Source organism: Cydia strobilella, chromosome Z (assembly GCF_947568885.1).
Source record: "Cydia strobilella chromosome Z, ilCydStro3.1, whole genome shotgun sequence".
In the NCBI taxonomy this organism is placed as follows: domain Eukaryota; kingdom Metazoa; phylum Arthropoda; class Insecta; order Lepidoptera; family Tortricidae; genus Cydia; species Cydia strobilella.
This window is the reverse complement of record NC_086068.1, coordinates 9,094,721-9,111,207: the sequence shown is the minus strand read 5'-3', so window position 1 is coordinate 9,111,207 and position 16,487 is coordinate 9,094,721. Positions and strand designations below refer to the sequence as shown.

The 16,487-nt window shown below is 38.0% G+C and overlaps 2 protein-coding genes across 3 annotated transcripts in view; one reads left to right on the top strand and one right to left on the bottom strand.

Annotated features, from left to right (window-relative positions):
* Positions 1-7,344, bottom strand: part of LOC134754307 (homeobox protein araucan-like) — a 121,126-nt gene extending 113,782 nt beyond the window's left edge. The window contains exon 1 of one of the 2 annotated variants that reach the window (XM_063690550.1): positions 6,732-7,344. In XM_063690550.1, the coding sequence (XP_063546620.1) occupies positions 6,732-6,824 (93 nt within the window). In that variant the 5' untranslated portion in view covers positions 6,825-7,344. The remainder of the gene's footprint in view (positions 1-6,731) is intronic. The other variant, XM_063690548.1, reaches the window with a different exon arrangement.
* A 5,679-nt stretch (positions 7,345-13,023) lies between these two features.
* LOC134754480 (ankyrin repeat domain-containing protein SOWAHB) overlaps positions 13,024-16,487 on the top strand; it is a 107,010-nt gene continuing 103,546 nt past the window's right edge. Inside the window, exons 1-2 of the mRNA XM_063690813.1 lie at positions 13,024-13,200; positions 13,275-13,897. Coding sequence (XP_063546883.1) covers positions 13,074-13,200; positions 13,275-13,897 — 750 coding nt within the window. The 5' untranslated portion in view covers positions 13,024-13,073. The remainder of the gene's footprint in view (positions 13,201-13,274; positions 13,898-16,487) is intronic.

The following is a 16,487-nucleotide window of genomic DNA, read 5'->3' as shown; positions in this document are numbered from 1 at the left end:
GCCAAGGTAGTCACAATATCTGAACGCGCACTCTAACGCCCTGACAATATAGTGGGTGTTCAGATATTTGTGAGTCTTGGCCGCTCCGATATATCTGATGGCGACTGTACTTCTTCTAATTTGATGATGATAAGACATGTCTTCGCTCGATTGATCTTTAGTCGCACATTGTAAAGCTGCTGCTAGTTTATTAGCAGCCACTTCGAAGCTCGAATAACATCTGTCATTGATGTGCTTTGATCATTAAGCTGCAAAATGGTGTACCTACTCGTACATAACAACATTATTAGTCGAGAAATGTTCTTACGATTTTTTTAATACGTATACTTATCAAACCATGTCAAAGGTGTTGAATTCAAAAATTCCGTATACAACTTTCATTTATAAGTATATACTCATATATCAACTAAGTAAGTATTTTGTTTTTCACAGGGAATCCACGTTTCATATCAAAATTAACGTACGATATTAGGACTTGTGACACGTGTTTACGAAACTGAAATTTTTGATCATTTCATTCATCAAATTTTCTGCCATAATGAAAAGAGAAGAACAAGAAATAACTGAATTCTGAATAAAAAACGCTGTGAATTGCTGCTTTTCCCATAGTCTGTGCGGTGTGCCAATTGCCGTTATCACATTTGCTGTTTATTACTAATTTGAATGGCCAATGGGGGCCAGACTACAAAATGTCTATTCGATGAATTGTAAATACCGAATTAGGGTACAACACTATCCACGTGGTCTTGTCGAGGCACGGAGAGAATTCAGCCGCTCGGCTTAGCCAAAAAGCCGAAGCTGCGTATGCATGGGGTTACGAGTAGGTACCTAAAGTCTGCATCTTCTGAAATGATTTTTACGTCTAAGATACTAATCTGTTAAACAAAAGCTATGTTTTTAGGGTTCCGTAGCGAAATGGCAAAAAACGGAACCCTTATGGATTCGTCATGTCTGTCTGTCCGTCCGTATGTCACAGCCACTTTTTTCGAAACTATAAGAACTATACTGTTGAAACTTGGTAAGTAGATGTATTCTGTGAACCGCATTAAGATTTTCACACAAAAATAGTAGAAAAATAATAATAAATTTTGGGGGTTCCCCATACTTAGAACTGAAACTTGAATTTTTTTTTCATGAAACCCATACGTGTGGGGTATATATGGATAGGTCTTCAAAAATTATATTGAGGTGTCTCATATAATTTTTTTCTAAACTGAATAGTTTGCGCGGGAGACACTTCCAAAGTGGTAAAATGTGTGCCCCGCTCCCCCTGTAACTTCTAAAAAAAGAGAATGATAAAACTAAATAAATATATGATGTACATTACCATGCAAACTTCCACAGAAAATTGGTTTGAACGAGATCTAGTAAGTAGTTTTTTTTTTATACGTCATAAATCGTAAACCGCAATTTACCTTTAATTCAATCAACTCAAACATAAAAGAGGGCCTCCCTTTTTTGCCTTTTTTGCGTAATGGTACGGAACCCTTAGTGTGCAAGTTGGACTTGCACTTGGCCCTTTTTTTTTGTATGAGCGGCCGGCCATTGTGTGCCATTGTGTGTGGGCGCGTGCCACGGCGCGTGCCATTGTCAGATACAATAGCACATAATGTCCAACCGCTATGTAAAGAAACAATGGCTTTTGTTTATCAGGTTACCGTCTTAGGCGTAAAAATCATTTGAGAAGATGCAGACTATATATCCGGGTGGATAAATTAAATGATTAATTTTTCAAGGTGATATCTGACTTGACAGTGACTTATGACGCTGCAACACTATGTTGATGCAGTCGAAATTCGAATATAACCTTATAGTTCGTGGTCAGCGGCGGAATAATTATGTATTTCTACAAATAATCCTTATCGTCATATCGTGTTGTTGCATTAAAACACGTTTATTAAATGCTATATGTACAAGGTGTACAAGGTAATAATCACTTACTTGGTGCTTACTGATTAGCTTAATCATCCACTGGTTAATTTTTATTCATCTAAATACAGGTATACTTACAGATTTGACCACAAAAATGAAATATATAATGGCTTACCGGCTGGCACATCTAGTAGAGCGTATATCTTAACGTTGTCTAAGACGAAACACGAATAAACCTGAAGTTGCAAGAAATTGGCAGAAAGAAGCTACCCCGCCCTTTATTACAACTAAGAATAATGAACAACATATATAAAATTGAAATAATGACCACTTGTAGAACGGCCACACCCCACTTAACAAAAATAAGGGGCTGTCAACCGGAGTTTTTGCTTTGCGGTCGAATTGAATGACAGAAATGTTAATTTATGTTTATACCTATAATTGGACGTGTTATAGGTAAAAGTGGTTAAATGAAGTAGCCAACAGTTCATTGTTTGCTTACTATTGACCATACTCGTACACAGCGAACACGTTGTTTTACTTGACCAACGAAGACGGAAGAATTCCTCTCTGGTCAAACAGTCATGCATGTCACATGTACAGCGATTCGCGCTTCGGGTACGTTTCAAGTTTTAAAATCTGTATAAATCAATCAAGATTTGAGGAGTTCCCTCAATTTCTTATGGAACTTATCATCAGAACCTGGACTATGTCAAAAACGTTTCTTAGAACCTTACTTGCTTAACAAACTTAATGAAGAAGACAAATCGCCAAACGTGAAATACACGTCGTTGAAGAGTTCCATTCTGGTCTTCATCAGCAGTTCCATTTCACCAAATGGCGCTTTTTAGGGTTCCGTACCCAAAGGGTAAAAACGGGACCCTATTACTAAGACTCCGCTGTCCGTCTGTCCGTCCGTCTGTCCGTCTGTCTGTCTGTCACCAGGCTATATTTCATGAACCGTGATAGCTAGACAGTTGAAATTTTCACAAATGATGTATTTTTGTTGCCGCTATAACAACAAATACTAAAAATTGCGGAACCCTCGATGCGCGAGTCCGACTAGCACTTGGCCGGTTTTTTATACAAAATATGCTTGATTCGTTGATTAAATTAATTAAAAAATCGAATCGACGAGTTCCCTCCTCCTCCTTCCCAACATCAGAACTGGATTTTACAAGAATAGGACTCTTGTACAACTCTGGTACTTCTGAACAAAGATGGCAGAGGTAACAAATATTTAAAAAAAGTACGCTTAATTGATATAATATTTTTTGAAGTCGTTTAAAAAAAGATTAAAAAATTTTTTTGGAAATAAAGCTTACTAAATAAGCTTACTTACTTGAACGATCATTTCCATCGTTGGGCCATTAATGAGTTTTTTTTTTTCAAAAACTTATTATAGTTATTATATTAAAGACGGTGCCTAAAAATAATGCTTTTTGCTTGTATGACTTGTTTTATCGTAGGTAAAAAGACTATGAAGGTACGAAGGAACCCTCCATTATGCGTAGTGCGACGCGCACTTGAATGGTTTTGTATATTTATATTTGTAATATTGAAGGCGAACTTGATGCCATATGGCACTCTCCTGCAGCTATTTTTCTCATAGGCGCCTTCCGATATCGGAAAGGCACTTCCGATAAATTCAGACATGTCGGAGCCCCCCGTCAGCTGTCGAACCGATAATATTGGTTTGTGTGCGTATGTGTAGGCATAATGTTTATTGTAGTGTGCGTGACCGCTAAAGACGGCGCCCGATATCCGATATCGGATCGGACAATGTGAAAATTAAACCTAGCACACTGTTATTTTTTCCACGCAAGACAAATATTTGTAAGAACTGATATTCGGCAAATACAACTCATATATGCATCAGTATCACTTATAAGTTAGGTATATGTAGTATTTTTTATGGCATTTCGATACGTACACTCCACAATAGGCACTAGCTATTGGCCGCTTGTATTTTATTACATTTACAAATCTAATGGCAAAATAGCTAGTCACCGGTGACATCACCTTTTTTACAACGGAGGCTTTTGCTTAATGGTCGTCAGGTCATGAGTTGTCAATTTAAGTAAGGAAGGAGCTCGAACTAGTGTTTGCCATTGTTACCTCGGAACTACGAGTACGAGAGAAAAGCTTAAAGATTAACCTACTTTGTGAGTATTCAGAGTGGATAAGTTTGAACGGGAAAAGTATTGTTTCCGCTTCAACTTTCCAAGCGTTCGGTACTACCGTAAAGCATACTAATGGAAATTGGTTACCTACTTTTTTTTTTTTTTTTTTTATTACAAAAAGGCAAGCACTTGACCGCAATCTCACCTGATGGTAAGTGCCGATGCAGTCTAGGATGGATCATGCTTACCTAAAAGATGTCTATTCACTCTTGATTTAAAAAGATCCAAGTTATAGTGGACTGGGAATATATTTGCAGGAAGTGAATTCCACTCCTTAGCCGTTCGTATGATAAAGCTGGATGCATAGCGCTTAGTACGAATCAGTGGCAGAGTAACGACGTAAGGGTGAAACGCAAGTCCGCGTCTAGTCCCACGGTGACAGAATGGAGATGGGGGGATTAAATTATGTAATCCCATCGCACACTCCCCGAAATGTATCCTGTAGAACACCGATAAACAAGCTACCTTTCTACGGTGTTCAAGGCTCTGCAGTCTAGCCTCTACTAATCCCGCATCTCCAATAAGCTTCCTAGCGCGTTTGTCTATGGAATCTAAGGCGGCTAACTGATATTTGGCGGACCCATCCCAATACTTTCCAAATACGTGCTGCTACTAACGACAATAGTCAAGTTATAGTTATGGGTGCATTTGATAGACGCAAATACATTTAGCACTACATATTTGCTGAAACATTAGTGTGTGAAAGTTACTTGAAAAGTTTTCGCTAATACTTTAGCGACTATGTGTTGCGACCATACATATTGACCATATATACAAAAATTTTGTTGGTTGCGCTTTAGTAGTTTATTGTGTCATGCATACTCGCGCCTCTAATACTTGTTGCAACGTGACGGACGCAATTTTGGCAGACGACATATTCGCGGCAATCGCGACCCTCTGGTATGACCCTTATTTTTACTCGATCGACGGAAAGGGGAGGGTCCTATTTTTGAGTTAGTTTAGATTGACTGTTAGAGTACTTATGTATATTTCTTTGACTTTATTACAATTTCAATTAACTTTCACTTCTTTAGTGTCATAATATTTTTTACAGTAAGTACATGTGGTGCTACATTACCGCACTAGTGCGATAATTAGCACATTACGTAACTATGTCGAAAATTTAAAGGGCCATATGTACTGTAAAATGTTGTATGTTACATGTGCGAATAGGTAATTCGCAACGCGTTGCTGCTTTCCTATTTTTCGCACTTGTATCGTAATGTACTATTATGTCAGAGATGGAACATAATACAAATATATTGGACGTAGAAAATTACTTTGTTTCTCAATAAGATATATAATTCAAAATAATATATATTTAATGAATAATGAAAAAGGGTACAATAAGTGTCTTAAAATAAACCTACGAAAAAGTAAAACTAAATTACAACAAATACAATATTACCCCCCAATCTGATTATCCCCCGGACCAAATGTGCCAAAAATACTGGCGGCATTACCTCGCTGAATGGCCAGGGATATCTTTTGGACATATATAATTTATATTTTTGTTCATAGATATTATATACATACATAAATATATAAGCAAGAATATAAATATTACCCTCTAGTGTGGCTCTAGTGATAGTGACAGTAAAGATATACTAGCAACTTGATGGTTCATTCATTGTGTGTTATTTGCTTTATCAGTGCCTTTTTTATAAGATCGTACAACAAAGATATGTGAAGAAATGGGATATAAAGTGTTATCTAAGCATATATAAGGTGCTGTGTATCGTATACCTACTGAGATGATAATTTTGTACTTGTTTAATGTAGACATAAGTTGTGATTTTGAAGATTAGGGTGTAATTTATGTTGCAAGGAGTAAGATGAGTAGGCTTAGGCCGATGTAAAAAATTTTTCTGACATTGAATATAGAAGTCATAAAAGTCGAGTTCAATACAAACTAAACATATGTAAAATAAACAAACCAATTTACCTTCTTTATTTCGTAGATAATCTTACACTTTTGAAGGACAACCATGATCTTATTCACAGTTTATATACATGCATGCTATCAAAATCTGTCACGCTAATGATGACTCGTAAGATCGAGTGCATCTAGAGTAGAGTTGTTCTTATACATTACGTATCTTTGGCTTCAGGTTCGTATGTTAATCCTTAATTTGGCAATGTGCCTTTTGTATTTATATTTATGTTCACTGTCATTGATCCTTCTTTTGCATTTTTTTCTTAACCAGAACGTTTAGCACCATTGAGTCAAAGGGGGCCTGAACTCACTACCTTGACTTTTTTATGGAAAATCATGGGTTAAGCTCACGCTAGTGTATTTTTTAGGCCACTCAAGCTATCGTTTTAGTTAAGAGGGTTTATGGGACTGTAGGTGTTTTTTAGGTTTTAATTGCTATAGAATGTCGTTACTGATGATCATGGATTTTTTTATATGAGTGATTATGTTATGAGCACTATGAGCATTACATATACAGTGCTAATTTTTCGGTCATACAACTCATACATAACATATTAAAAGTTCGCATTTGGCATAAATTCCGGTTTTGATGTAACGTTGCACAAAGTTCCAGATTTGCTATGGAAATATTTACATCTAACAACTTTTGCGCTATACACACAGACTATCTCCTAACATACTTAAAGCTGCGGCATCAACAGGCGGCATAGTGTTCTGCAAAAGTTATACTTATGACTTACGTCTTGTTGGTTAAAGAAGTCGTCCTGAGCATCCTCGCTGGGGCAGCCCATGTCCTGCAGGAGGGGGGTCACGTGCCGCTCCCAGTCATCCATTATAACGACTTTTACAGCTACTAGACCGGCTAACACAGCTCCAACGACTTTTCACAAACAAACCGTGCAGTCATTCTAGCTTCTGACACTGGAAACCATCCGTACACATTTCGCGCCAAAAACTTGTGAGGCGTCCGATTTCCACTAGAAGTGGCGGGAAAAGTGCGATCGCACGCGACACCCTGCTGTCACAGTCGAGCGAGAGAGAAAAAACAGGTATCACGTGCCCGCCGGTACCGGCGCGGCGAAAAACGCAAGAGAAAAGTCTGTGCAGGCAGCGTGCGGAGTCAGTGTGGCGAGGAGCGCGATCCCGGCCGCCCGTCGACGCGACCGAGGCAGGAGTGCGTGGCGTCCGCGCGGCCGCACGCCCTCTGCGTCGCGCCGCCTCGCGGCCCTCTCTTTTCCCCGCCCAACCTGCGCATCTCCCCGTCCTTTTTCCTCGAGCCGGTGCCGCACGCCTCCCATGGGCGGCCGCGATTTCCCGCCGTCCGCGGCCGCAACATGGCCGTACCTCTCAGCCCCGCTACGTCCGCTTACCAGCTGCTAACATAAACCATCACCGAGCTCTTAGCACCAACGAGAAAACACAATGCTGCACATTTTTATAGCAAACAACTAACCGGCGGTCACTGCTAAGTTGCTAACTAACTTAGCAGTCACTTATGAAAAGTTGATGAAACTTTTTCTTATCTATAGGTACCTTATCAGCATACCAACTTACTTATCTTTTAAGTTTCAGTGATGAAAATCCACGAAAAACTAGTCGTATCTTTTGGTTATTTTAGGAAATTTTCATGAAGGTCTAAAGACATTTTCGTGATACGTATAGATAGACTATAGGTACCTACCTGCATGATTTCATACCCTCTGGAAACCCCGCTTCCGGACAATACATCAGATTAGTAGTGACATAATCACACGATACCACATTTTGCATCTTCAGACTTAGCTTAATAAAAGCTTAAATCAGACCATACCTATAACTATGTCCAGTAAATCGCAAGTCATGAATAATTAACCACTTTTCAAATCTATATCCATTGATCCTCCCAAAACTCACCGATACACATTAGCAACCCCGGTCATTATTAAAAGCGCAGCGTAAACATAGTTACACACTTAGTGTGCCAAAGTTCCTGAAGACCGTACAAGCGACCAATTAAAAGTTAAATGTCTAATTCTTGTTAGACTGAAAGTCCGCAACTACCAGCTTCACTAAATTGAAAGTTCTCCATTTTACGTACATAGGTATACAACGGACGGCCCACATAATTACAAAGTTCGCTGACTATCAGCAACTTCACCTAACCTCAAAACGGACACCGGAGGCCCAGTCGAATCGAGTCGACTTTCAATCCGGAGGACTTAGATTCGTACTCTGGCTCCAATATTACTAATGATTTTATTACAACTTATGTGCGAAAATATAATTTACGGAAAATTAAACGAAGAAATATAGTATGAGAAATTAGGTCTCAGGGCTTGTAGTATCATTAGTAAAAAAATACTTGCAGCTATCCTGGGATTACATTACGGGTGAAAATTAAGTAAATTACCTAGTTTTTGGTTAGTCAAAAATTAAAGCTTCTTACGGCGCGATTCGGAAAATGAATTAGAGATTCACTTGATATGAAATAGTAAAGATATGTGACGTCCCACGGGTCTAGGTACCTTATGGCGGTTGGCGCTTACGGTATTATTAACGCCGCACCAATTAATATTGGATAGCGCTTACGTCGCATAGCGCCGTAATAATTTGCGATGCTATGCGACATAAGCGCCAGCCGCCATAAGGTACCTTTTGCCGTGGAATGTCACATATCCTTACTATTTCAATTTTTTTTCAGTTACGAGTAGGGGCTTGAAACTTTGTAGGTTGTGACAGACTGACCGTCTGATGATGATTAACCGTCCCTACTGCTAAATTTTGCTGCATAATGTTCTATGCTCATGTAGAATATATAACCACCAAAATACAAATCCACGCGTACGAAGTACGAATCTTAAATTATACCGTAAGTATTAGAAGAATTAGGAGCATTGAAAAATTTGTATAAAATCTGTTTTTCGCTCCTAATTTTTACACAAATAACAAAAATCGACAAAAGTCAATCATAGGGGCATAGCTATGGTTAATATACATCAAAATATCTAATAAATAAAAATAATAAAATAATAATTAATAAGGTCTAATTCGAATCTTCCACTCATTAACTCGAAGGTTAGCTGGAAGAGATCCCTTATAGGGATAAGCTCGCCTTTGTACCTAAATTAATATTAATTTCATGTTAACCATTTTTTTTACAATTAAGTGATTTATTACTACTACTACTACTAAACACATACTAAACATTTTCCATAATGTCAATATCCAGAGAGAAAAATAAAGACTATGTTTGCATACTTTATATAGAGAAGCGGCCGCAGTGTATCCTCTTGTTTATATAGCCGCTCTTTTCTACAGACGTTATACATATAGTCTCCATGTACAGACGGAAATGGCTTGACAGACTATTAGATAAATGTAGACAAGCAAAGCAAATCTTGTCAGTAGAAAAAGGCGGCAAATTTTTAAAAAATGTAGACGCGAAGGGATATCGTCCCATAGAAATTTTGAATTTCGCGCCTTTTTCTACTGACAAGATTTGCTTGACATATATAATTTTGGCGAGCCTTGGGGGAGACCTATGTCCAGCAGTGGACGTCTATCGGCTATATATAGGTATATATGATGATGATGATATAATTTTGACGGGTATTCTGATACATTACTCGTACTATTGATGCCGAGTGTTCCATAAGACTTTTGCGAATGAAACATGGGAATGAAAATGATTCTAATGCAATTTGCGATATGGAAGGTTTAAAATTTCGTAGTAAAATAAACGGCTCTACTCAGCTTATCACAGAATTTGTCGACACGGAACTTCCAGTTCAGTAAACTAAAAATTAGCTTTTGGCAAAAATTTCATTTAAAACTGACTGTGACGTTGCGAATCGGCCAAGCCACATATTATATTTTGACTAAGGTGTAGAATTTGTGAAGTTAGGGCTTGTAGAGTTAGAGGCTCGACATGAGGTCTGACATCTTTTTGACAGTGCGAGCTATATGGTCGTCTTGGCAACATTTTACATGAATAGTTATTTACGATACAAGTGCGGAAAAGAGGACGGTCGTGTTTTAATTTATCGCCACTCGTTTCGAATTACCTATCCGCACGCGTATCGTACAACGTTTTACGGTACATATGGCCCTTTAAACTTTCGACATATGCACGAAAAGTGCTCTTTTACGCACTAGTGCGAGAAAGTAGCAACATATGTACTGTAAAAGGTTTTTTCACATCACCTATTCGAAAAAGGGCTATTTCTTCCCGCTAGGAGGGATCAAAGTAGTACTTTTCTTCCCTGCTAGGGGGGGATAAAAGTGGCACTTTTCTGTTCTAGGACATGATTTCTTTTTCTTTTTTGTATACAATTTTTTAGGTTAAATAATATTTTGGAACATAACAATTTCCTCATAGGTGATGTGAAAAACAGTATGTGTGACATGGTAGCAAAATTATTTCCACCTTTGACGTTAACGCTTGAAACCCTATTTAATTTTAACAATGATTATACGCTTAGGATTCAATTATAGAATCCCTCGCTTCGTTCAGGATTCAATGTACGCCCTCGCCGTAAATATGTAATTTTGCTCCCTTGTGACACAATCTAGTATTGGTGGGATTTCACTACTTTTTGTAGGTTACTTATGACAATCTTCCATCCCCTAATTTAAAGGAAGGGGGCTGATTTAATAAAAAATCCTGAAATACGTATTTTATTATTTACGAGGGCTGCTACTTATGTATCCGGAAAAGTAAAAAAATAACAAAAATCTATAGTTATTTATGCCTTTATTGTTTTTATATTTGTTCGCCAAGATGAACGATGTACTTTTTCATACGTTGAAACCACTAGATAGCACTTTTCCATTCTGATTTTGGTATACAAAATGGCTTGTTCACGATGTTTTATTTTTTTAACAGCCGGGGATGTTCATGTAATATCTTACAAATGCCGACATACCCAGCCCAGAGACGCCTCTATCTCGCTATATGTACTAAGACGATCATGCAATAGCCGAGATTTGGATCGTTTTTAGGGTTCCGTAGCCAAATGGCAAAAAACGGAACCCTTATAGATTCTTCATGTCTGTCTGTCCGTACCTATGTCACAGCCACTTTTCTCTGAAACTATAAGAACTATACTGTTGAAACTTGGTAAGTCGATGTATTCTGTGAACCGCGTTAAGATTTTCACACAAGAATAGAAAAAAAAACAATAAATTTTGAGGCCTTCCCATACTTGATCCCAAAAATGATATTGAGGTTTCTAATATAATTTGTTTTCTAAACTGAATAGTTTGCGCGAGAGACACTTCCAAATTGGTAAAATGGGTATCCCCCTCCCCCCCTGTAACTTCTAAAATAAGAGAATGATAAAACTGAACAAAATATATGATGTACATTACCATTACCATGCAAACTTCCACCGAAAATTGGTTTGAACGAGATCTAGTAAGTAGTTTTTTTGAATACGTCATAAATCTTAAACCGCAATTTACTTTTTTTCACTCACGTTTCACATAAAAAATACATTGTTAAAATTATGTAATGTACGGAACCCTTGGTGCGCGAGTCCGACTCGCACTTGGCCGGTTTTTTTTTAATTCGCCCGTAAGTCGGAAAAAGTCGATCCGTACATTATTTTTGAGTTAATCAACGCCGAAAATCGTAAAAAAATCATCGCACGCAAATTTTTACAAGTAAAACCAAGACGGAACAAGCAATTTATTGAATGGCGCTACAATGTAAAAGTACTAGAAGTTGTTCATTTTCACGACAGATTTGCCCCCTACCCATATTTTAAAAAGACTGGGATACTAACTTTAACAGGAGATATAAGTATTTTTTCTACATTATAATTATTAAGATATTAAGAGGAAACCTACCGGGAAACCCGAATCCGAAAATTCGCTATCTGCCTCTTTATCGCTCGAATATGCAAGAGCACGATACTCTCAGATTGTGGTAGTGGCGCCCTGGCAGAGTTTTGCCTAATATTCCCTACTGCATTCCAGTCAAGGGCCTGACCACAGATTATATAATACTTCTTGCCTGACACTCTTTCATAGAAAAAGATAGTCTTATTGCGATTCCTATAAGAGGAAAGAGAAAATAGTGCCATGCTTTGTCCTTATCACCGACCGGGTGGCATGATGGCATCATAGGTAGGTGGCGATGGTGAAATACCGAAATTTATAAGTGAAAGAGAAAAAATCCTATGCTGCCCAAATTGTATATGAATATACCCCCGGTCGCTCGATTGCGCGTCTATAACTATAGTTTGTCAAAGGACTGTCTCATTTCAAACATAGACAGAGATAATCATACTATAGTTTGTCAAAGGACTGTCTAATTTCAAACATAGACAGAGAGAATCATACTATCCTTGTCTTACACTAGTACTAGCGCGGCAGCGCCGAAAAGAAAGGGATGAGTATAATTTTCCTGGTTGTTACTGACTGACAAATTGGTTTGACCAACTTTGTCTTACACTAGCACTAGCACCCAAAAGAAAAGAATGAGTATAGTGTTTTTTGTTTTTATTTACTGACAATTTGGTTTGATCAACTATACTTGTATATACTATGTCTATGATTCCAGTATTTTATACTCATTATTATAGTTGGTTAAGCAAGTCTTGTCAGTAGAACAAGGCGCGAAATTAAAATTTTCTATGGACCGATATCCCTTCGCGCCTACATTTATTAAATTTACCGCCTTTTTCCACTAGCAAGATTTGCTTGACCATCTATAGGACTTGACTATCAAAGGACTGTCTCATTTTAAACATAGACAGAGAGAATCATACTTTCTTTGTCTTACACTAGTACTAGCACCCGTAGTATATATTTTTTTGTTCTTATCTACTGACAATTTGGTTTGACTATATAAATACACAAAAATAAACAAAATCTGAAAACTGATACGATTACTTCGATTATATAAAAAAAAACCTGTAAAAACCTGACGTATGCGTAAAACGGAACGTTTTGAGGCCTCGGTGTACAAATAACGTGACAGTACAGCAGCGTCGTGACTGACTGAAGAGAACTCGTTTTGTTTGACATTTGTAGTTTTGAGTTGAGGAAAGTTGATTTGATTTGTTATCTAAACTATTTTATTGATATAATTAGACATAATGTCTACTCCGACAGAGTTAAGTTTTGACGAAATATTAAAATTCATGTTAGCACATAATGGAAAAGTGACAAATTATGAGTTGGTAAAACATTTTAAAGTGTTTCTTATGAATCCCGACATGAGAGGTACGTAAACAACTATATCATCCATGCAGTATTGTCTTCATAGAACCAATAATGTATATGACTAATATTTGTAGATGAAGCGCGGAATACTTTCAAGAAACACGTTAATGCGTTGGCAATTATAAAAAATCAGAACAATGAGAAATGGTTGATACTTAAAAAGAAGTACATGCCGAACAACAGTAAAAAAGAAGAGGTGGCTGCTAATGACAGTGTATCAGAATCTGAAGGCAACATCCAGTCGGCGCCATACCAGCCCCCGCCTCCATTACAACTCAATCAAGACTTTAGTATTTTGACAAACTTAATTCAGACAAATAATGATGTTCCAAGTACTGAAATTTCCTCCCCGCTGCATCAAAGTGAGTCTAGCATCAGCTTAACTCTGCCCAGCGACATCTCACCTGAGGATGTCCCACCCAAAGTACACCCGAGACGAAAATCTGCTGACAAAGCAGCTGAAAAAAGAACATGTATACCTGTAGCTGCCCTAGAACGGACATTATCAACACCAAATGATGACAGTGAGTTGCCAAGGGTCGAGCCCTTGTCATCTACTGCCATATCAAAAAGTGAAAGCACGCTGGTTGACAATGAACAGATGATCTCAGTGAAGGAGCGGAAGCAGATGTTTAACAGGATGGCTTCAGAGGGAGACATGCTAAAAAATCAAGTGAGCGGAAATTTGAGTGCACAGGTTAGTAATCAATATTCATTGTTAGTATATAGGTGTACATGTGGTGGAGTGTTAGCAAAACTGCAATTCAGATTTGGTTTCTCAGGGTTTTCCTTTAAGATCTGTAAGATAAGATACTCAACTTTTTAAATATAGGTCAGCCGGTGAATTAATTTATATGGAAGCCTATTCTAGTCTGTGTTAGCATTGGTAAACCACATGTGATAAATTGCATGAATCATGAATTATATTTAGATGCATCAACTTAAAATAGATTTTTAAGGTTCCATACCCAAAGGGTAAAAACGGGACCCTATTACTAAGACTCCGCTGTCCGTCTGTCTGTCACCAGGCTGTATTTCATGAACCGTGATGATTTATTTCTGTTGTCGCTATAACAACAAATTCTAAAAACAGAATAAAAAAATATTTAAGTGGGGCTCCCATACAACAAACATGATATTTTTGCCATTTTTTGCGTAATGGCACGGAACCCTTCGTGCGCGAGTCTGACTCGCACTTGGCTAGTTTTTTTACAGCAACTACTATTCCTTTGAATACTTTACCTTTCACCCTGGGCTATGTATAAAGTTTGCCAGTAATTTTGGTATTCTACACAAATTGCTGCCATGAGCAGGGTAGATTAGCCGACAATTTTAATTGGTGGATGTAGGTGCAGGTGATTTTGTCAGTATTAATAAAAATAGAAATAATTTATTCCTTAGCACAAACACATTAATAGAAAAGTATACAAAACAGAGAAAAGAAACATTTAAAGAAAAAGTGCCACGAAATGGTCTCACCTCAGCATGTTGCTGGCGGCTTCCAGCGCTGATCTTCCGGTGAGACCATCCAGTGAGAAAATCACGACAGGTAACAAGAAAAACAACAAAATTAATATATAACATACAAAAGACAAAAGACAGAAATAAGTTAAAAATACATATATGACATTTTCAACCAAAAGGTACCACATTGTCGCTTGTCAATAAGGTTGATTTCAAACTGAAGCTATATGGAAATAGCGCCTTATTGACAACTGACAATAAGTACCCTTTTGATTGGGAATGGCACATATTACAATAAATGGTAGTATTACGTACAGCTGTTATATCGGGCCAAACTCAACTTGGCCATACATTACGCCTGAGATTATAACTAGCGCCATGCGACAGCTACGCAAACTATAACACACAGGGAGCAAGCTGTTGGGCAGTAGCGATCCCATGCACCCAAGCGCTTCAAGGGAGTTCTGTCACCCAACAAAATAGTGGGTGGTATAGGGCCCTCTGCCTCTGGCTTGCCTAAGCCGGCCATCCAGAGTGGATCCGCATGAGATGCATTCTGGAGGGTGGATGTGGAAACATAAGTGGCAAGTTGGCTATATGATTAAAGTGCAGTTACACCTCTCTACCCTCAGCCCTCAATGGCCCTCATATTAGTGTTGCCCTTAAGCCATCTTAGTCCTTACACCGTGGCGAGTGCAGCCTCTGTGTGCGTCACGACATGGGCATGGACAGCATCCGCTTGGCACGGGCAGCAACCTTACATTTCATTAAAGTGTTGAAAGGGCCTCTATGTGTCGGATTGGGTTCCGTGTCTGGTTGGGTTGGGTTGGGTTGGGGTCGGAGTGGAATGACATGTTTGTTACAGGGCCCACCCAGTATTATAAATTTAATATATGTATTTAGGTTAGGTTAGTCCAGTGAGGTAATCCCCCCTATGGTCGAAGGCAAAATATCATTAATTTCTTAGTTCCTTAGCATTATGATCTGTTATAAAAAAAAAAAGAAATTAAACCTCCAGTTGAGTATTGCTTCTATTATAGTATAATCATTTTATTGAGAGGTGTGCATTACTTATAGAATTTGATTACATACTATGTGTACATGATTTGTTCTATAAGAGCTGAACATTTAACACTAGCTCTCACTGAACATGTACTCCCGGGACTGGTTTTCTTTTAAAAATCAGTCCCAAAACCGGAAATTCACAGTTCTCACTGAAGGATTGCCTGAATCTTTTGAGGGCAGTAACATCATGTAGTATTTTTCAAGGTCATGCCTTATTATAATTATAACCACATAATTTATTTGCCGACAAATGGTTTGTTACTTATGATCACTCTGTTCATAAGTGTTATTCTTGTTTTAGTGTCTTACAGACATTTTGACTATAGATTGTTGTATTTTCATTAAAATATTATAAGGCAACCTTAAAAAAAACACTTCTTGCATAAGCAATTTAAGGTATGGTTTTCCTTTGAGGTGATATTATCACACATTTTTTTTGTTATACTATTTGTAATTCTGTATATTTAAGTTTTAATGGTGACGCTCTGACGCTATAGATAGTGCAATGTGATACAAGTGTGCTACGTTGGTCATTACACTAGAGGCGATATTATGCGCGTGAGCTTGTTAGCGAGCGCGCAATAAGAAAGCCGATGTGTGTGATGACCAATGCACACGCGTTTCATACGACGTTTTTCAACACTTGCGAGGAAAAAAAACGAAATTTACATATTTATCAAATTTTTATTGTTAAAACAGTAGAAGTACAATATCTGTCATATTGCCTGCCGCCGCCTCGAGCCGCCAGCCGGGCCGGG